The sequence below is a fragment of the Agelaius tricolor genome, unplaced genomic scaffold (genome assembly GCF_023055355.1).
Source record: "Agelaius tricolor isolate 1412-34295 unplaced genomic scaffold, bAgeTri1.0.p SCAF_206, whole genome shotgun sequence".
Lineage (NCBI taxonomy): Eukaryota > Metazoa > Chordata > Aves > Passeriformes > Icteridae > Agelaius > Agelaius tricolor.
In genome coordinates this window covers 105-21,180 of record NW_027269466.1, presented here as the reverse complement: position 1 = coordinate 21,180, position 21,076 = coordinate 105, and the positions used below count along the sequence as shown (strand labels likewise).

Sequence of the window (21,076 nt, the reverse complement as noted above, 5' to 3'; positions counted from 1 at the left end):
AAAAATTCCCCAAAATTTTCCCCAAAATTTTCCCCAAAATCCCAACCCAGGATCCCCAAAATCCCAAATCGGGGCCTCCAAATTCCCCTAAAATTCCCCAAAATTCCCCCAAATTCCAACTCTGGGGTGGCCAAAATTCCCCAAATCCCAATCCCGGAACCCCCAAAATTCCCAAAATCCCAACCCCAGAACCCCCAAATTCCCCCAAAATTCCCAAAATCCCCCCCAAATAAAACAAAAAACCGCCCCAAAATTCACCCAAAATCCCAAAAAATCTCCCCAAAATCCCCAAAATCCCAACCCAGAACCCCCAAATTTCCCAAATTCCCACCAGGGACCCCCAAAATCCAACTCGGAACCCCCAAAATTCCCCAAAATTCCCCAAATTTCCCCAAAATTCCCCCAAATCCTCCCCGGCCCCCCCTCAATTCCCCGTTGGTCTCGCCCGCTCTGCAATGACGTCATGGAGGCGGGGTTTATGCCCACCCCTCCTCTGATTGGTTGGGACGGAGGGGGGGAGGCGGCGCTGATTGGTTGGCAGGGTCGGGGCGGTGCTGCTCGCTCGGGAGGGAACGCGCGGTGCTGATTGGTCGGTGGGGGATGCGCTGGCGGCGCTGATTGGTTGCGGCGGGGTGGGCGGGGCTTTGAACGCGGAAGTGGCGAGTGGAAACCGCCCAGCGGTCCCAGTAAGGCCCAGCTCGATCCCAGTTTGTCCCAGTTTGTCCCAGTCCTTCCCAGTTTGTCCCAGTTTGTCCCAGTCCCTCCCAGTTCGTCCCAGTTTGTCCCAGTCCCGCCCAGTTCAATCCCGGTGCCGAAATCTCGCGAGATTTCCTCGAGCTGCAGAAGCGGCAGCGCCGGAGCCGCGGTGAGAACCGGGGGGGAACTGGGAGGGACTGGGACAAACTGGGATGGACTGGGACAAACTGGGACAAACTGGGACAAACTGGGAGGGACTGGGATGGACTGGGATGGACTGGGAGGGACTGGGAGGGACTGGGAGGGACTGGGAGGGACTGGGATGGACTGGGAGGGACTGGGAGGGACTGGGACGGACTGGGAGGGACTGGGATGGAACTGGGAATGTGATTGTGGGATACTGGTTTATACTGGGAGGGACCGGGAGCCATACTGGGAGCACTGGGGTGGACTGGGCTGAACTGGGAGGAACTGGGACCATACTGGGATCATACTGGGAGCCATACTGGGATGAACTGGGATGGGTTTGGGGGTTACTGGGAGAGACTGGGAATGTGACTGTGGGATACTGGTTTATACTGGTTTATACTGGGAGGGCACTGGGGGCTGTACTGGGGGTCACTGGGATGAACTGGGAGGGACTGGGGGTCACTGGTCCGTACTGGTCCATACCGGTCCATACTGGTTTATACCGGTCCATACTGGTGTGTACTGGTTTGTACTGGTCCGTACTGGTCTGTACTGGTTCTGTACTGGTCCATACTGGTTTATACTGGTCTGTACTGGTGCAGATGAACCTGGAGCGCGTTTCCAACGAGGAGAAGCTGCAGCTGTGCCGGAAATACTACCTGGGTGAGTGACCCGGGTGTAACCCTGGTGTAACCCAGGAGTAACCCAGGTGTATCCCAGGTGTATCCCAGGTGTATCTGACCTGTCCCAGGTGTATCCCTGTAGTAACCCAGGTGTATCTCACCTGTCCCAGGTGTATCTGAGGTGTAACCCAGGTGTAACCCTGTAGTAACTCAGGTGTATCTCATGTGTAACCCTGTAGTAACTCAGGTGTATCCCAGGTGTGTCTCAGGTGTATCCCTGTAGTAACTCAGGTGTATCCCAGGTGTATCTGAGGTGTATCCCTGTAGTAACCCTGTAGTAGCCCAGGTGTATCCCAGGTGTAACCCAGGTGTAACCCAGGTGTAACCCTGTAGTAACCCAGGTGTATCCCCGGTGTATCTGACCTGTCCCAGGTGTATCCCTGTAGTAACCCTGTAGTAACCATGTAGTAACCCTGTAGTAACCCTGTTGTAACCCTGTTGTAACCCAGGTGGTTTCCTGCTCCTGCCGTTCCTGTGGTTGGTGAACGTGCTCTGGTTTGTGTGCCTGTACCTGTGCCAGGTGTAACCCTGTAGTAACCCTGTAGTAACTCAGGTGTAACCCTGGTGTAACCCTGTAGTAACCCTGGTGTATCCCAGGTGGTTTCCTGCTCCTGCCCTTTCTCTGGTTGGTGAACGTGCTCTGGTTTGTGTGCCTGTACCTGCCCAGGTGTAACCCTGGTGTAACCCTGTAGTAACCCTGTAGTAACCCTGTAGTAACTCCTGTGTATCCCAGGTGGTTTCCTGCTCCTGCCCTTTCTCTGGTTGGTGACCGTGCTCTGGTTTGTGTGCCTGTACCTGTGCCAGGTGTAACCCAGGTGTAACCCAGGTGTAACCCTGTAGTAACCCTGTTGTAACCCTGTTGTAACCCAGGTGGTTTCCTGCTCCTGCCCTTCCTGTGGTTGGTGAACGTGCTCTGGTTTGTGTGCCTGTACCTGTGCCAGGTGTAACCCAGGTGTAACCCTGTAGTAGCCCAGGTGTAACCCAGGTGTAACCCAGGTGTAACCCAGGTGTAACCCTGTAGTAACCCTGTTGTAACCCAGGTGGTTTCCTGCTGCTGCCCTTCCTGTGGTTGGTGAACGTGCTCTGGTTGGTGTGCCTGTACCTGCCCAGGTGTAACCCTGTAGTAACCCTGTAGTAACCCTGGTGTAACCCTGGTGTAACCCTGGTGTAACCCTGTAGTAACCCAGGGGTAACCCTGTAGTATCTGAGGTGTAACCCTGGTGTAACCCTGGTGTAACCCTGGTGTAACCCTGTAGTAACCCTGTAGTAACCCTGTAGTAACCCTGTAGTATCTGTGTTGTAACCCAGGTGGTTTCCTGCTGCTGCCCTTCCTGTGGTTGGTGAACGTGCTCTGGTTTGTGTGCCTGTACCTGCCCAGGTGTAACCCTGGTGTAACCCTGTAGTAACCCTGTAGTAACCCTGTTGTAACCCTGTTGTAACCCTGTAGTATCCCAGGTGGTTTCCTGCTCCTGCCCTTTCTCTGGTTTGTGTGCCTGTACCTGCCCAGGTGTATCCCTGTAGTAACCCTGGTGTAACCCTGGTGTAACCCTGGTGTAACCCTGTTGTAACCCAGGTGGTTTCCTGCTCCTGCCCTTTCTCTGGTTGGTGAACGTGCTCTGGTTTGTGTGCCTGTACCTGTGCCAGGTGTAACCCAGGTGTAACCCTGTAGTAACTCAGGTGTAACCCAGGTGTGTCCCTGTAGTAACCCTGTAGTATCCCAGGTGTAACCCAGGTGTAACCCTGTAGTAACCCTGGTGTAACCCTGTAGTAACCCTGTAGTAACCCTGTAGTAACCCTGTAGTAACCCTGTAGTAACCCTGTTGTAACCCAGGTGGTTTCCTGCTGCTGCCCTTCCTGTGGTTGGTGAACGTGCTCTGGTTTGTGTGCCTGTACCTGCCCTGGTGTAACCCAGGTGTAACCCTGTAGTAACCCTGTAGTAACCCTGTAGTATCCGTGTTGTAACCCAGGTGGTTTCCTGCTCCTGCCCTTCCTGTGGTTGGTGAACGTGCTCTGGTTTTTCCGGGACGCGTTCCTGGCCCCGCCCTTCGGGGAGCAGCCGCGCATCAAAAAATGTGAGAGGGGAAAAATGGGGGGAAAAAGGGGGAAAATGGGAAAAATGATGGGGGGGAAAATAATGGGGGAAAATAATGGGAAAAAACGGGGGGAAAATTGGGGGAAAATAATGGGGAAAATGGGAAAAATGATGGGGGAATAATGGGGGAAATGGGGGGGAAATTATGGGGAAAAATGGGGGGAAAAAGGGGGAAAATGGGAAAAATGGGGGGGAAATAATGAGGGGAATGGGGGGAAATGATGGGGGAAAATAATGGGGGGAAAATAATGGGGAAAATTGGGGGAAAAATAATGGGGAAAATGGGAAAAATGGGGGAAAATAATGGGGGAAATGGGGGGAAAATAATGGGGGAAATGGGAAAAAAGGGGGAAAAATAATGGGGAAAATGGGGGGAAATGGGGGGAAAATGGTGGGAAAAATGGGAAATAATGGGGAAATAATGGAGGGAGAAATGGGAAAAACGGGGAAAAATGGGGGGAAATAATGGGGAAAATGGGAAAAATGGGGGGGAAAATGGGGGAAAAATAATGGGGAAAATTGGGGGGAAAAATAATGGGGAAAATGGGAAAAAATGGGGGGAAAATTGGGGGAAAAATAATGGGGAAAATTGGGGGAAAAATAATGGGGAAAATGGGAAAAAACGGGGAAAATTGGGGGGAAAAATAATGGGGAAAATGGGAAAAATGGGGGGAAAATGGGGGGAAAAATAATGGGGAAAATGGGGGAAAATGGGGGGAAAATAGGGGGAAAAATGGGGGAAATAATGAGGGAAAAATAATGGGGAAATGGGAAATAATGGGGGGGAAATGGGAAAAACAGAAATGATGGGTAGGGAATAATGGGGGGAAATGGGGGAAAAATGGGGAAAATGGGAAATGATGGGGAAATAATGGGGAAATGGGGGGAAATGGGAAAAATGGGAAAAACAGGAAAATGATGGGGGAAAATGGGAAAAATGGGGGGGAAAATAATGGGGGAAATGGGAAATAATGGGGAAATAATGGGGGAAAAAGGGGGAAAATGGGAAAAACAGGGGAAAACGGGAAAAACAGGAAATTATGGGGGGAAACGGGGGAAAATGGGAAAATAATGGGGAAAATGGGAAAAATGGGGAGGGGAATGATGGGGAAAATGGGAAAAACCAGGGAGAAACAGGGAAATAATGGGGGGAAAAATGGGGGAAAATAATGGGGAAAATGGGAAAAAATGGGGGAAAATAATGGGGGAAATGGGGAATAATGGGGGGGAAAAACAGGGAAGAAAAATGGGAAAAAAAATGGAAAAAACCAGGGGAAATAATGGGGGAAAATGGGGGAAATAATGGGGGGAAAAATGGGGAGAAAAATAATGAGGAAATGAGAAATAATGGGGGAAAATAATGGGGAAATGATGGGGGGAAAACAGGGAAAATGGGAAAAATGGGGGGGAAAATGGGGGAAAAATAATGGGGAAAATTGGGGGGAAAAATAATGGGGAAAATGGGAAAAAACAGGGGGAAAATGGGGGGAAAAATAATGGGGAAAATGGGAAAAAACGGGGGGAAATTTGGGGGAAAAATAATGGGGAAAATGGGAAAAAATGGGGGGAAAATGGGGGAAAAATAATGGGGAAAATGGGAAAAAATTGAGGGAAAATGATGGGGAAAATGGGAAAAAACGGGGGGAAAATGGGGAAAAATAATGGGGAAATGAGGAAAATGGGGACAATGGGGGATATTGGTTAATTTTGGGTGATTTTGGCTCTGATTTTGGGGCGGTTTATGGGTTAATTTTGGCTGATTTTGGGTCAGTTTTGGGTCATTTTTGGGGTAATTTCGGCTGATTTTGGGTCTGTTTTTGCTCTGATTTTGGGTCAGTTTTGGGGACATTTTTGGGTTAATTTTGGCTGATTTTGGGTCACTTTTGGGCTCTGATTTTGGGTTAAATTCCGCTGATTTTGGGGCAGTTTTGGCTCTGATTTTGAGTCTGTTTTTTGCTCATTTTTGGGCTCATTTTTGGGTTAAATTCCGCTGATTTTGGGTCCATTTTGGCTCTGATTTTGGGGCTGGTTTTGGCTCATTTTTGGGTCAGTTTTTGGCTCATTTTTGGGTCAGTGTTGGGGTCATTTTTGGGTTAATTTCGGCTGATTTTGGGTCAGTTTTGGGTTAATTTCTGCTGACTTCGGGTCAGTTTTGGGCTGATTTTGGGCATTTTTGGGCTCATTTTTGGGTTAAATTCCGCTGTTTTTTGGTCACTTTTGGGGTCATTTTTGGGTTAAATTCCGCTGATTTTGGGGCAGTTTTAGCTCTGATTTTGGGTCAGTTTTTGGGTCATTTTTGGGTAATTTTTGAGCTGATTTTTGGGTCACTTTTGGGCTCATTTTTGGGTTAAATTCCGCTGATTTTGGGTCAGTTTTGGGCTCATTTTTGGGTCCGTTTTTGGGTCATTTTTTGGGTTAAATTCCGCTGATTTTGGGTCACCTTTGGGCTCATTTTTTGGGCTAAATTTCCACTGATTTTGGGTCTGTTTTGGGGTCATTTTTGGGCTCATTTTTGGGTTAAATTCCGCTGATTTTGGGTCACTTTTGGGCTCAGATTTTTAGGTCTGTTTTGGCTCTGATTTTGGGTCTATTTTTTGCTCATTTTTGGCTCATTTTTGGGCTCATTTTTGGGTTAATTTCGGTTGATTTTGGGGCAGTTTTGGCTCTGATTTTGGGTCATTTTTGGGTAATTTTTGGGCTGATTTTGGGTCACTTTTGGACTCATTTTTAGGCTCATTTTTTGGTTAAATTCCGCCGATTTTGGGTCACTTTTGGGGTGATTTTTGGGCTGATTTTGGGTCAGTTTTGGGCTCATTTTTAGGTTAATTTTGGGTCACTTTTGGGCTCATTTTTGGGTAATTTTTGGGCTGATTTTGGGTCACTTTTGGGCTCATTTTTGGGTTAAATTCCGCTGATTTTGGGTCTGTTTTGGGGTCATTTTTGGCCTCATTTTTGGGTTAAATTCCGCTGATTTTGGGTCAGTTTTGGGGTCACTTTTGGCCTCATTTTTGGGTTAAATTCCACTGATTTTGGGTCCGTTTTGGCTCTGATTTTGGGGTCATTTTTGAGTCCTTTTTGGCTCTGATTTTGAGTCAGTTTTGGGCTCATTTTTGGGTTAATTTCCGCTGATTTTGGGGCACTTAAGCTCAGATTCTGGGTCACTTTTGGGCTCATTTTTGGGTTAAATTCTGCTGATTTTGGGCTCATTTTTGGGTTAAATTCCGCTGATTTTGGGGTCAGTTTTGGCTCTGATTTTGGGTCTGTTTTTTGCTCATTTTTGGGTCACTTTTGGGCTCATTTTTGGGTTAAATTCCGCTGCTTTTGGGTCAGTTTTAGCTCTGATTTTGGGTCAATTTTTGGGTCATTTTTGGGTAATTTTTGGGCTCATTTTTGGGTTAAATTCCAGTGATTTTGGGTCAGTTTTGGCTCTGATTTTGGGGCAGTTTTGGGCTGATTTTTGGGTCATTTTTGGGCTCATTTTTGGGTTAAATTCTGATTTTGGGGCAGTGTTGGCTCTGATTTTGGGTCAGTTTTTGGCTCATTTTTGGGTCAGTGTTGGGGTCATTTTTGGGTCAGTGTTGGGGTCATTTTTGGGTAGATTTCGGCTGATTTTGGGGCAGTTTTGGCTCTGATTTTGGGTCATTTTTGGGTAATTTTTGGGCTGATTTTTGGGTAATTTTTGGGCTGATTTTTGGGTAATTTTTGGGCTGATTTTTGGGTAATTTTTGGGCTGATTTTTGGGTCAGTTTTGGGCTCATTTTTGGGTTAAATTCTGCTGATTTTGGGGTCAGTTTTGGCTCTGATTTTGGGTCTGTTTTTTGCTCATTTTTGGGTCACTTTTGGGCTCATTTTTGGGTTAAATTCCGCTGATTTTGGGTCAGTTTTAGCTCTGATTTTGGGTCAGTTTTGGGCTCATCTTTGGGCATTTTTGGGGTCAGTTTTGGGTTAAATTCCGCTGATTTTGGGTCCGTTTTGGCTCTGATTTTAGAGCTGGTTTTGGGCTTATTTTTGGCTCATTTTTGGCTGATTTTGGGTCAGTTTTGGCTCAGATTTTGGGTCAGTTTTTGGGTCATTTTTGGGTTAATTTCGGCTGATTTTGGGGCAGTTTTGGGTTCATTTTTGGGTTAAATTCCGCTGATTTTGGGGCACTTTTGGCGTAATTTTTGGGCTGATTTTGGATCAGTTTTGGGCTCATTTTTGGGTTAAATTCCGCTGATTTTGGGGCACTTTTGGCGTAATTTTTGGGCTGATTTTGGTTCACTTTTGGGCTCATTTTTGGGTTCAATTCCCCTGATTTTGGTCCATTCCCCCCCCTCCCTTCCAGACGTTCTGCGCTCGGCGCTGGGGGCGGGGCTGTGGGGGCTGGGCCTGGGCGTGTGGGTGGGGCTGTTCCAGACCCGCCGTGGCCAATGGGGAGCGCTGGGCGACGCCCTCAGCTTCACTCAGCCAATGGGAGAGCCCTGAGCCCCCGCGGCGGCCAATGGCAGCGCAGCAAGGTGAGGGCGGGGCCGGAACGGGCCAATAGGGGAGGGAAGGGGCGGGGCTTGTGCCGGATATGGGGCGGGGCTTCATTCGGGGAATGGGAGACCTGCGAATTGGGGGCGGGGCTTGGAGGGGCCAATGGAGGGAAGGGGCGGGGCTTGGGGCGGATATGGGGCGGGGCTTCATTCGGAGAATGGGGGAGGCGAGAATTGGGGGCGGGGTTTGGAGCTGCCAATGGGAGAGGGCGGAGTTGAAGGCGGGGCTTGGTGTGGCCAATGGGGAAGGGAGGGGCGTGGCCAGGAGTGAATTTGGGGGCGGTGCTTCATGGAACCAATAGAAAAGAGTGGGAGGAGGTGGAGATGAAAGCGGCCAATGGAAAAGCCCGTAAATTGGGGGCGTGGCCTAACGCAGCCAATGGCAGAGGAGGTTTAGAACAGCCAATGGGAGAGCCCAGAGGGGGCGGGGCTTAAAGTGACCAATGGGAGAGCAGAAAAGGGGCGGGTCCTGAAGGAGCCAATAGGGGAACACTGAGGGGGCGGGGCTTCAGTCTGAGAGGGGAGGGGCTTCAAGCGACCAATGGCAGAGGCCAGAGAGGGGGCGGGGCTGGAAGGAGCCAATGGGAGTGGGGAAGGGGCGGGGCTTCACCCGGCCAATGGGAGGCGGCTGAGAAGGGGTGGGGCCTCAACCGACCAATGGCAGAGCCAGAAATAGGGGTGGGGCCTGCCCCAGCCAATGGGAACGCCCCGAGATGGGGGCGGGGCTCAAAGCAACCAATGGGAGAGGGTGTGGGCGTGGCTTCCCTGCTTGGGGGCGGGGCATAAAACTAATGGTAAAAAGGGGGCGGGGCCAAGCGCAGCCAATGGCGATCCAGGCAGGGGCGTGGCCTCCACAGTGGGAAGCTCAAACCCTTGAAGTGGGCGTGGTCATCTCCAAAAAGGGGGCGTGGCCTCCCCATGCTTGTAACCCCTCCCCTTCTTCCCTTCCCCAGGAGCGATGACGTCACCCCAAACCCTCCGGAGCCCCGCCCCTTTCCCCTAATAAAGGCATCGACCACGCCCACACCCAAATATGGCAGCGAAGGCGTTTTTATTGCGGGGAGGGGGCGGCGTCAGGGTGGGCGTGGCTGAAGTGGGCGGGGCCATTGGTGTGGTCATATGGGCGGGGTCAGAGTGGGCGTGGTTGAGATCGGGGTGGGCGTGGCTAATACGGATGGGCGTGGCCGATGTGGGCGTGGCTGGGGTGGGCGTGGCCTTGGTGGGCGTGGCCTCACTGTCTCTCGTAGATGATTCGCAGCAGCCGCAGGCTGGGCCCGTAACGCTGCTGCTGCCGCTGCGCCGCCTCCCGCCAGCTGGGAACACCAGTATGGACCAGTATAAACCAGTTAGAGACCAGTATGGACCAGTTAGAGACCAGTATGGACCAGTATGGACCAATATAAACCAGTATGGACCAGTATGGACCAGTATGGACCAGTATGGACCAATATAAACCAGTATGGACCAGTTAGAGACCAGTATGGATCAGTATGGACCAGTATGGACCAGTACGGACCAGTATGGACCAGTTCAGCCCAGTATAAACCAGTACAAACCAGTATGGGCCGGTATAGACCAGTATAAACAGGTTCAGATTGGTACAGACCAGTATAAACCAGTATGGACCAGTACAGATCACTGTGAACCACTGACACCTTCCCAGTTTGTCCCAGTTTGTCCCAGTTTGTCCCAGTTCCCCCCAGTCCCTCCCAGTTCCCCCCAGTCCCTCCCAGTCCCTCCCAGTTCCCCCCAGTTCCCCCCAGTCCCTCCCAGTCCCCCCAGTCTGTCCCAGTCCCTCCCAGTTCCCCCCAGTCCCTCCCAGTTTGTCCCAGTTCCCCCCAGTTCCTCCCAGTCCCTCCCAGTCCCTCCCAGTCCCTCCCAGTTCCCCCAGTTCCCCCCAGTCCCTCCCAGTCCATCCCAGTTCCCCCCAGTCCCTCCCAGTTCCTCCCAGTTCGTCCCAATCCCTCCCAGTCCCCCCCAGTTTGTCCCAGTCCCCCCCAGTTTGTCCCAGTTCATCCCAGTTTGTCCCAGTTCCCCCAGTCCCTCCCAGTTCCCCCCAGTCCCTCCCAGTCCCCCCAGTTCCCCCCAGTCCCCCCCAGTTTGTCCCAGTTCATCCCAGTTTGTCCCAGTCCCCCCAGTTCCCCCCAGTTCCCCCCAGTCCCCCCAGTTCCCTCCCAGTCCCTCGCAGTTTGTCCCAGTTCCCCCCAGTCCCTCCCAGTTCCCCCCAGTCCCTCCCAGTCCCTCCCAGTTTGTCCCAGTTCCCTCCCAGTCCCTCCCAGTTCCCTCCCAGTTCCCCCCAGTTCCCCCCAGTCCCTCCCAGTCCCTCCCAGTTCCCCCCAGTCCCTCCCAGTCCCTCCCAGTTTGTCCCAGTTCCATCCCAGTTCCTCTCTCACCGTTGCCGCACCCGTTTCCACCTGTCCATGTTCTCGTAGATCAGTGACGTAATCGAGGGGGCGGGGTCTAACACCTGGGGGCGGGGCCAAAACCCAATTACATCATCCACGGGCAGAGCCAAACCCAATTACAGCATCCAGGGGCGGGGCCAATGTGACCGGGGGCGGGGCCAAATCAAATTACATCATTCAGGGGAGGGGTTAATGTGACTGGGGGCGGGGCCAAACCCAATTACATCATTGAGGGGCGGGGCCAATGGGACTGGGGGCGGGGCTTGGGGATTTTGGGGGGGATTTTTTGGGGAATTTTAAGGGGAATTTTGGGGGGTTTTGAGGGGAATTTTTGGGGGATTTTAAGGGGATTTTGGGGTATTTTTGGGCAGATCTTTGGGACATTTGTGGTGGGATTTTGGGGCTGATTTTGGGGTGAATTTGGGCAGTTTTGGGGCTGATTTTGGGGTGAATTTAGGCAGTTTTGGGGCAGATTTTGGGTCAGTTTTTGGGGCAGATTTTGGGGTGAATTTGGTCACTTTTGGTGCAGATTTTGGGGTGAATTTGGGCCGTTTTGGGTCAGTTTTGGGCTGATTTTGCTCAGTTTTGGGGCAGATTTTGGGGCTCATTTTTGGTCACTTTTGGTGCAGTTTTGGGGTGAATTTGGGGCAGATTTTGGGGTGAATTTGGTCACTTTGGGGCAGATTTTGGGGCAGATTTTGGGCTGATTTTAGGTCAGTTTTTGGGGCAGGTTTTGGGGCAGGTTTTGGGGTAATTTAGGTCACTTTTGGGGCAAATTTTGGGGCAGATTTTGGGGTGATTTTAGGTCAGTTTTGGGGCAGTTTTGGGGCAGATTTTGGGGTGATTTAGGTCAGTTTTGTGGCAGATTTTGGGTTGAATTTTGGGGGTGATTTTGGGGTGAATTCGGAATGAATTTTGGGGCAGATTTTGGGGTGATTTTGGGCAGTTTTGGGGCAGATTTTGGGGTGATTTAGGTCAGTTTTGAGGCAGATTTTGGGGTGATTTAGGTCAATTTGGGGGCAGATTTTGGGTTGAATTTTGGGGGTGATTTTGGGGTGAATTCGGAATGAATTTTGGGGCAGATTTTGGGGTGATTTTGGGCAGTTTTGGGGCAGATTTTGGGGTGATTTAGGGCAGTTTTGGGGCAGATTTTGGGGCAGATTTTGGGGTGATTTTGGTCACTTTTGGGGCTGATTTTGGGGTGATTTAGGTCAGTTTTAGGGCAGATTTTGGGTTGAATTTGGGCTGATTTGGGGCAGTTTTGGGGCGGATTTTGGCCTGATTTTGCTGAGTTTTGAGGCAGATTTTGGGCTGATTTAGGGCAGATTTTGGGGTGAATTTGGGCCGTTTTGGGGCAGATTTTGGGGCTCATTTTTGATAAGTTTTGGGGCAGATTTTGGTCACTTTTGGTGCAGGTTTGGGGTGAATTTGGGGCAGATTTTGGGGTGAATTTGCTCAGTTTTGGGGCAGATTTTGGGGCAGATTTTGGGGTGAATTTGGTCACTTTTGGGTCAGTTTTGAGGTGAATTTGGGTCAGTTTTGGGGCAGTTTTGGGGCAGATTTTGGGGTGAATTTGGGCCGTTTTGGGGCAGATTTTGGGGCAGTTTTAGGGCAGATTTTGGGGTGATTTTGTTCAGTTTTGGGGCAGATTTTGGGGCAGATTTAGGTCAGTTTTTGGGGCGATTTTGGGGCAGATTTTGGACTGATTCAGGTCAGTTTTGGGGCAGATTTTGGGCTGATTTAGGTCAGTTTTGGGGCAGATTTTGGGGCAGATTTTGGGGCGAATTTGGTCACTTTTGGTGCAGTTTTGAGGTGAATTTGGGCCGTTTTGGGACAGATTTTGGGGCAGATTTTGGGCTGATTTTGGGGCAGTTTTAGGTCAGTTTTAGGGCAGATTTTGGGGTGATTTAGGGCAGTTTTAGGGCAGATTTTGGGGCAGATTTTGGGCTGATTTAGGTCAGATTTAGGGCAGATTTTGGGGCGATTTTGGTCAGTTTTGGGGTAGATTTTGGGCTGATTTTGGTCAGTTTTGTGGCACATTTTGGGGCTGAATTTGGGCACTTTTGGTGCAGTTTTGGGGTGAATTTGGGGCAGATTTTGGGGTGAATTGGGGCAGTTTTGGGACAGATTTTGGGGCAGATTTTGGGCTGATTTTAGGTCAGTTTTTGGGGCAGGTTTTGGGGCAGGTTTTGGGGTAATTTAGGTCACTTTTGGGGCAAATTTTGGGGCAGATTTTGGGGTGATTTTAGGTCAGTTTTGGGGCAGTTTTGGGGCAGATTTTGGGGTGATTTAGGTCAGTTTTGTGGCAGATTTTGGGTTGAATTTTGGGGGTGATTTTGGGGTGAATTCAGAATGAATTTTGGGGCAGATTTTTGGGTGATTTTGGTCAGTTTTGGGGCTGATTTTGGGGTGATTTTGGTCAGTTTTGGGGCAGATTTTGGGGCAGATTTTGGGGTGATTTTGGGCTGATTTGGGGCAGATTTTGGGGCCGATTTTGGTCAGTTTTGGGGCAGTTGTGGGGCAGATTTTGGGGTGAATTTGGGCTGATTTAGGTCAGTTTTGGGGCAGATTTTGGGGTGATTTTGCTCAGTTTTGGGGCAGATTTTGGGGCAGATTTTGGGGCGAATTTGGTCACTTTTGGTGCAGTTTTGAGGTGAATTTGGGCCGTTTTGGGGCAGATTTTGGGCTGATTTTGGGGCAGTTTTAGATCAGTTTTAGGGCAGATTTTGGGGCAGATTTTGGGCTGATTTAGGTCAGATTTAGGGCAGATTTTGGGGCGATTTTGGTCAGTTTTGGGGTAGATTTTGGGGCAGATTTTGGGCTGATTTGGGGCAGATTTTGGGCTGATTTAGGTCAGTTTTGAGGCAGATTTTGGGACAGATTTTGGTCAGTTTTGGGGTAGATTTTGGGCTGATTTTGGTCAGTTTTGTGGCACATTTTGGGGCTGAATTTGGGCACTTTTGGTGCAGTTTTGGGGTGAATTTGGGGCAGATTTTGGGGTGAATTGGGGCAGTTTTGGGACAGATTTTGGGGTGATTTTGGGGCAGATTTTGGACTCATTTAGGTCAGTTTAGGTGCAGATTTTGGGGCAAATTTTGGGGTGATTTAGGTCATTTTTAGGGCAGATTTTGGGCTGATTTTGGGGTGAATTTGCTCAGTTTTGGGGCAGATTTTGGGTCAGTTTTGGGGTGAATTTGGGCCGTTTTGGGGCAGATTTTGGGGCAGATTTTGGGTCACTTTTGGTGCAGTTTTGGGTTGAATTTGGGCCGTTTTGGGGCCGTTTTGGGGCAGATTTTGGGGTGAATTTGGGCCGTTTTGGGTCAGTTTTGGGGCAGATTTTGGGTCACTTTTGGTGCAGTTTTGAGGTGAATTTTGGGGCAGATTTTGGGGCAGTTTTAGGTCAGTTTTAGGGCAGATTTTGGGGCGAATTTGGGCCGTTTTGGGTCAGTTTTGGGCTGATTTTGCTCAGTTTTGGGGCAGATTTTGGGGCTCATTTTTGGTCATTTTTGGTGCAGTTTTGGGGTGAATTTGGTCAGTTTTGGGGCAGATTTTGGGTCACTTTTGGTGCAGATTTTGGGGTGAATTTGCTCAGTTTTGGGGTCAGTCCCACCTGGTCGGGCGGCGCCGCTCCCTCGTCGGGGCCCAGGGGGGAGGGGACGCGCGGGGCCAGGGCGGGGCCGGGGGGGGGCAGGGCCAGAACGTCCTCGGCACCGGGGGGGGCCTGGAACCAGTGAGGGACCAGTATAAACCAGTATGGACCAGTATGGACCAGTATGGACCAGTACGGACCAGTATGGACCAGTTAGGGACCAGTATGGACCAGTTTAAACCAGTATGGACCAGTTAGAGACCAGTACGGACCAGTATAAACCAGTATGGACCAGTGAGAGACCAGTATGGACCAGTATGGACCAGTTAGGGACCAGTATGGACCAGTTTAAACCACTATGGACCAGTATGGACCAGTATAAACCAGTATGGACCAGTTAGAGACCAGTATGGACCAGTATAAACCAGTACGGACCAGTATGGACCAGTCCCATATTCTCCTCTCAAATCCCCATTTTTGCCCCTAAAATCCCCATTTTTGGCCCTAAACCCCCCAGGTTTTTTGCTCCCAGTTCCCTCCCAGTCCCTCCCAGTCCCTCCCAGTATATCCCAGTTCCCTCCCAGTATAACCCAGTTCCCTCCCAGTACCATTTTTCCCCTCTAAAATCCCCATTTTTGCACCTAAAACCCCCATTTTCCACCCCAAACCTGCGGGGTTTTTTGCCCCCAGCCCCTCCCAGTTTATCCCAGTTCCCTCCCAGTCCATCCCAGTCCCTCCCAGCACCATTTTTTGCCCTAAAATCCCCACTTTTCACCCTAAAACCACCGGGTTCTTTGACCCCAGTTCCATCCCAGTCCCTCCCAGTATAAACCAGTCCCATTTTCCCCTCCAAAATCCCCATCTGTCCTCCCCAAATCCCCACTTTTCACCCTAAAAATCCCCATTTTTGCCCCTAAAATCCCCATTTTTCACCCCAAAACCACGGGGTTTTTTGCCCCCAGTCCCTCCCAGTATAAACCAGTATAACCCAGTCCCTCCCAGTTTGGCCGGGGGGGCGTTACCTGCTCGGGGGGCGGGGCGGGGGCGGGGCTGTGGCCGATCCAGGCGCGGCACACGGGGTACAGGGGGGTCCCTGCAGGGAACTGCCCCAGCTCCACACTGCGGTCAAACAGGCGGATCACGAAGGAATCTGGGGCAAAAACACACAGAAATGGGAAAAATTGGGAAAAAATGGGAAAAATGAACATAAAAATGGGAAAAATCAGCCAAAAATCACCCAAAAATGGGAAAAAATGAGCCAGAAACGGGAAAAAATGGGAAAAAAATGGGAAAAATGAACATAAAACTGGGAAAAATCAACCCAAAAATCACCCAAACAGGCGGATCACGAAGGAATCTGGGGCGAAAACACACAGAAATGGGAAAAATGGGAAAAATCAACATGGAAATGGGAAAAAATGGGAAAAATGGACACAAAAATGGGAAAAAATCAGCCAAAAATGGGAAAAAAATGGGAAAAATCAACCGAAAAATGGGAAAAATGAACACGGAAATGGGGAAAATCAACCCAAAAATGGGAAAAATCAACCCAAAAATCACCCAAAGAGGCGGATCACGAAGGAATCTGGGGGGAAAATGGGGAAAAACGGGAAAAAATCAGCCAAAAAATTGGAAAAATGAGCCAAAAAATGGGAAAAATGAACATGGAAATGGGAAAAATGAACACAGAAATGGGAAAAATGAGCCAAAAAAGGGAAAAATGAACACAAAATCAGCCAAAAATGGGAAAAAATTAACACAAAAATCACCCAAAAACGGGAAAAAATTAACCCAAAGAGGCGGATCACGAAGGAATCTGGGGGGAAAATGGGGAAAAATGGGAAAAATGGGAAAAATCAACATGGAAATGGGAAAAAATGGGAAAAATGGACACAAAAATGGGAAAAAATCAGCCAAAAATGGGAAAAAATGGGAAAAATCAACCGAAAAATGGGAAAAATGAACACGGAAATGGGGAAAATCAACCCAAAAAAGGGAAAAATCAACCCAAAAATCACCCAAAGAGGCGGATCACGAAGGAATCTGGGGGGAAAATGGGGAAAAATGGGAAAAAATGGGAAAAATCAACACAAAAATCACCCCAAAATCACCCAAACAGGCGGATCACGAAGGAATCTGGGGCAAAAACACACAGAAATGGGAAAAATGAACAAAAAATGGGAAAAATCAACACAAAAATGGGAAAAATGAACAAAAAATGGGGAAAAATCAGCCAAAAAATGGGTTCCCCTGGTTTTGTCCTTTTTTTCCCCATTTTTCCCCCATTTTTCCCCCATTTTTTTTGCTATTTTTTCCCCTTTTTTTCCCATTTTTCCCCCCATTTCTTTCCCCATTTTTCCCCATTTTTCCCCCCTTTTTCCCCATTTTTTCCCCATTTTTTTCCCCCATTTTTCCCCATTTTTTCCCCTTTTTCCCCCATTTTTTCTCCATTTTTTTCCCCATTTTTTCCCCATTTTCCCCCATTTTTCCCCATTTTTTCCCCTTTTTTTCCCCCATTTTTTCCCCATTTCTTTCCCCATTTTTTTCCATTTTTCCCCATTTTTTTTCCCATTTCTTCCCGAGTTTTTTTCCCTTTTTTCCCCATTTTTCCCCATTTTCTTCCCCCATTTTTCCCCATTTTTCCCATTTTTTCCCCATTTTCCCCCATTTTTTCCCCATTTTTTCTCCATTTTTCCCCATTTTTTCCCTTTTTCCCCATTTTTCCCCATTTTTCCCCATTTTTTTCCCCATTTTTCCCCCATTTTTTCCCCATTTTTTGCCCATTTTCCCCCCATTTTCTCCCCCATTTTCCCCATTTTTTCCCCATTTTTTCCCCATTTTTCCCCCATTTTTTCCCCATTTTCCCCCATTTTTCCCCATTTTTTCCCCCCTTTTCCCCCATATTTTTCCCCATTTTTTCCCCATTTTTCCCCATTTTTTCCCCCTTTTTCCCCCATTTTTTCCCCTTTTTCCCCTTTTTTTCCCCCCATTTTCTCCCATTTTTTCCCCATTTTCCCCCATTTCTTTCCCCATTTCTTTCCCCCATTTTCCCCCCCATTTTCTTCCCCATTTTTTCCCTTTTTTTCCCCCATTTTTCCCCCCATTTTTTCCCCATTTTTTCTCCATTTTTTCCCCATTTTTTCCCCCTTTTTTCCCCCATTTTTTCCCCATTTCTTCCCCCATTTTTCCCCATTTTTCCCCATTTTCTTCCCCCATTTTTCCCCATTTTTTTCCCATTTTTTCCCCCATTTTTTCCCCCATTTTTCCCCCATTTTTTCCCCATTTTTTCCCCCATTTTCCCCCATTTTTTCCCCATTTTTTCCCCCCTTTTCCCCCATTTTTTCCCCTTTTTCCCCCATTTTTTCCCCTTTTTCCCCCATTTTTTCCCCTTTTTCCCCTTTTTTTCCCCCATTTTCCCCCATTTCTTTCCCCATTTCTTTCCCCATTTTCCCCCCCATTTTCTTCCCCATTTTTTCCCTTTTTTGTCCCCCATTTTTCCCCATTTTTTCCTCTTTTTTTCCCCCATTTCTTTCCCCATTTTTCCCCCCATTTTCCCCCATTTTTCCCCATTTCTTTCCCATTTTCCCCCCCATTTTCTTCCCCATTTTTTCCCTTTTTTTCCCCCATTTTTTCCCCACTTTTTTTGCCATTTTTCCCCGTTTTTTTCCCTTTTTTCCCTTTTTTTTCCCCCATTTTTTTTGCCCATTTTTTCCCATATTTTTCCAATTTTTGCCATTTTTTACCAATTTTTTGCCATTTTTTTGCCATTTTTTTGCCCTTTTTTCCCCCTTTTTTTCCTTTTTTTTTTTTTTTGCTGGTTTTTGCCCATTTTTTGCCAGTTTTTTTTCCCTTTTTTTTCGCTGTTTTTTTCCCATTTTTTTCCATTTCTTCCCGAGTTTTTTTCCCATTTCTTTCCCCATTTCTTTCCCATTTCTTTCCCCATTTCTTTCCCCATTTTTCCCCTTTTTTTCCCCATTTCCCCCCATTTTTTCCCCATTTTCCCCATTTTTTCCCCCCATTTTTCCCCATTTTCCCCCCATTTTCTTCCCCATTTTTCCCTTTTTTCCCCCATTTTTCCCCATTTTTTTCCCCCTTTTTTTCCCCATTTTCCCCCATTTTTTCCCCCTTTTTTCCCCTTTTTTTTTCCCCATTTTCCCCCATTTCTTTCCCCATTCTTCCCCATTTTCTTCCCCGTTTTTCCCCCATTTTTTCCCCCACTTTTTTTGCCATTTTCCCCCGTTTTTTTCCCTTTTTTCCCTTTTTTTTCCCCCATTTTTTTTGCCCATTTTTTCCCATATTTTTCCCCTTTTTGCCATTTTTTACCAATTTTTTTTTGCCATTTTTTTGCCATTTTTTTGCCCGTTTTTTAGCCATTTTTTGCCCTTTTTTTTCCCTTTTTTTTTTTGCTGGTTTTTGCCCATTTTTTGCCAGTTTTTTTCCCTTTTTTTTCGCTGTTTTTTTCCATTTTTTTCCATTTCTTCCCGAGTTTTTTTCCCATTTTTTCCCATTTCTTTCCCCATTTCTTTCCCCATTTCTTTCCCCATTTTTCCCCTTTTTTTCCCCATTTCCCCCCATTTTTTCCCCATTTTCCCCATTTTTTCCCCCCATTTCTCCCCATTTTCCCCCCATTTTCTTCCCCATTTTTCCCTTTTTTCCCCCATTCTTCCCCATTTTTTCCCTTTTTTTCCCCCATTTTTCCCCCATTTTTTCCCTTTTTTTTCCCCCTTTTTTTCCCCTTTTTTTTCCCCATTTTCCCCCATTTCTTTCCCCATTCTTCCCCATTTTCTTCCCCGTTTTTTCCCCCATTTTTTCCCCCACTTTTTTTTGCCATTTTTCCCCGTTTTTTTCCCTTTTTTCCCATTTTTTCCCCGTTTTTTTCCCCATTTTTTCCCCATTTTTTTGCCCGTTTTTTCCCTTTTTTTTGCCTTTTTTTCCGCCTTTTTTTTTTGCCATTTTTCTCTTTTTTTTGCCCTTTTTTGCCGCTTCTTTTCCCATTTTTTTTCCAATTTTTTCCCCATATTTTTCCCCTTTTTGCCATTTTTTACCAATTTTTTTACCAATTTTTTTACCAATTTTTTTTGCCATTTTTTTTGCCATTTTTTTTGCCCTTTTTTCCCCCTTTTTTTCCCTTTTTTTTTTTTTTGCTGGTTTTTGCCCATTTTTTGCCAGTTTTTTTTTCCCTTTTTTTCGCTGTTTTTTTCCCATTTTTTTCCATTTCTTCCCCGAGTTTTTTTCCCATTTCTTTCCCCATTTCTTTCCCCATTTCTTTCCCCATTTCTTTCCCCATTTTTCCCCTTTTTTTCCCCATTTCCCCCCCATTTTTTCCCCATTTTCCCCATTTTTTCCCCCCATTTTTCCCCATTTTCCCCCCATTTTCTTCCCCCATTTTTCCCTTTTTTCCTCCCATTTTTCCCCATTTTTTTCCCCCTTTTTTTCCCCATTTTCCCCCATTTTTTCCCCCTTTTTTTCCCCCTTTTTTTTCCCCATTTTCCCCCATTTCTTTCCCCATTCTTCCCCATTTTCTTCCCCGTTTTTCCCCCATTTTTTCCCCACTTTTTTTGCCATTTTTCCCCGTTTTTTTTCCCTTTTTTCCCTTTTTTTTCCCCCCATTTTTTCGCCCATTTTTTCCCATATTTTTCCCCTTTTTGCCATTTTTTACCAATTTTTTTTGCCATTTTTTTGCCAGTTTTTTGCCCGTTTTTTAGCCATTTTTTGCCCTTTTTTTCCCTTTTTTTTCGCTGTTTTTTTCCCATTTTTCCCCATTTCTTCCCGAGTTTTTTTCCCATTTTTTCCCATTTTTCCCCATTTTTTGGGGTTTTTCTCTCACTCTGTTTCTGGGGGGGCGTCTCGGGCCCCTCCCCCCCCTCCCTCCTCTTCTTCCTCCTCTGCTGCGGGAAACGCCCGGGGGGCCTGGGGGGGAGGGGAAACAACGGGAAAATCAACGGAAAATTCCGGAAAAACAACGGGAAATTCCAGAAAATTCCAGAAAATCCCAGAAAATCCCAGAAAATCAACGGGAAATTCCGGAAAAACAACGGGAAATCAACGGAAAATTCCGGAAAAACAACGGGAAATTCCAGAAAATTCCAGAAAATTCCAGAAAATTCCAGAAAATCCCAGAAAATCAACGGAAAATTCCGGAAAAACAACGGGAAATCAACGGAAAATTCCGGAAAAACAACGGGAAATTCCAGAAAATTCCAGAAAATCCCAGAAAATCCCAGAAAATCAACGGGAAATTCCGGAAAAACAACGGGAAATTCCAGAAAATCAATGGAAATTTGGAAAAACAACGGGAAATCAATGGGAAATTCCGGAAAATCCCAGAAAAATTCCGGAAAATCAATGGAAAATTCCGGAAAAACAACGGGAAATTCCAGAAAATCCCAGAAAATCCCAGAAAATCCCAGAAAATCAACGGGAATATTCCGGAAAAACAACGGGAAATTCCAGAAAATTCCAGAAAATTCCAGAAAATTCCAGAAAATCCCAGAAAATCAACGGAAAATTCCGGAAAAACAACGGGAAATCAACGGAAAATTCCCGGAAAACAACGGGAAATTCCAGAAAATTCCAGAAAATCCAGAAAATCCCAGAAAATCCCAGAAAATCAACGGGAAATTCCGGAAAAACAACGGGAAATTCCAGAAAATTCCAGAAAATCCCAGAAAATCCCAGAAAATCAACGGGAAATTCCGGAAAAACAACGGGAAATTCCAGAAAATTCCAGAAAATTCCAGAAAATCCCAGAAAATCAACGGAAAATTCCGGAAAAACAACGGGAAATTCGGAAAATCAATGGAAATTTGGAAAAAACAACGGGAAATCAATGGGAAATTCCGGAAAATCCAGAAAAATTCGGAAAATCAACGGGAAATTCCAGAAAATCACGGGAAATCCCTGGA

At 47.4% G+C, this 21,076-nt stretch overlaps 2 protein-coding genes across 2 annotated transcripts; one reads left to right on the top strand and one right to left on the bottom strand.

Annotated features, from left to right (window-relative positions):
* Positions 1 to 202: 202 nt before the first annotated feature.
* On the top strand, positions 203 to 9,209 carry PSENEN (presenilin enhancer, gamma-secretase subunit). Its single transcript, XM_071421277.1, has 5 exons — positions 203 to 865; positions 1,488 to 1,548; positions 3,536 to 3,640; positions 7,985 to 8,156; positions 9,131 to 9,209. Exons 2-4 carry the CDS (start codon positions 1,488 to 1,490, stop codon positions 8,122 to 8,124), a joined length of 306 nt encoding a protein of 101 aa, XP_071277378.1. The 5' UTR covers positions 203 to 865; the 3' UTR covers positions 8,125 to 8,156; positions 9,131 to 9,209.
* An 8-nt stretch (positions 9,210 to 9,217) lies between these two features.
* Positions 9,218 to 20,167, bottom strand: LOC139587222 (protein lin-37 homolog; the record flags this gene model as incomplete). Its single annotated transcript, XM_071421278.1, has 5 exons — positions 9,218 to 9,490; positions 10,571 to 10,644; positions 14,193 to 14,303; positions 15,194 to 15,321; positions 19,999 to 20,167. Coding segments are annotated over 5 exons (564 nt in total), but the record flags the coding sequence as incomplete, so codon positions are not given.
* Between the last annotated feature and the right edge of the window lie 909 nt (positions 20,168 to 21,076).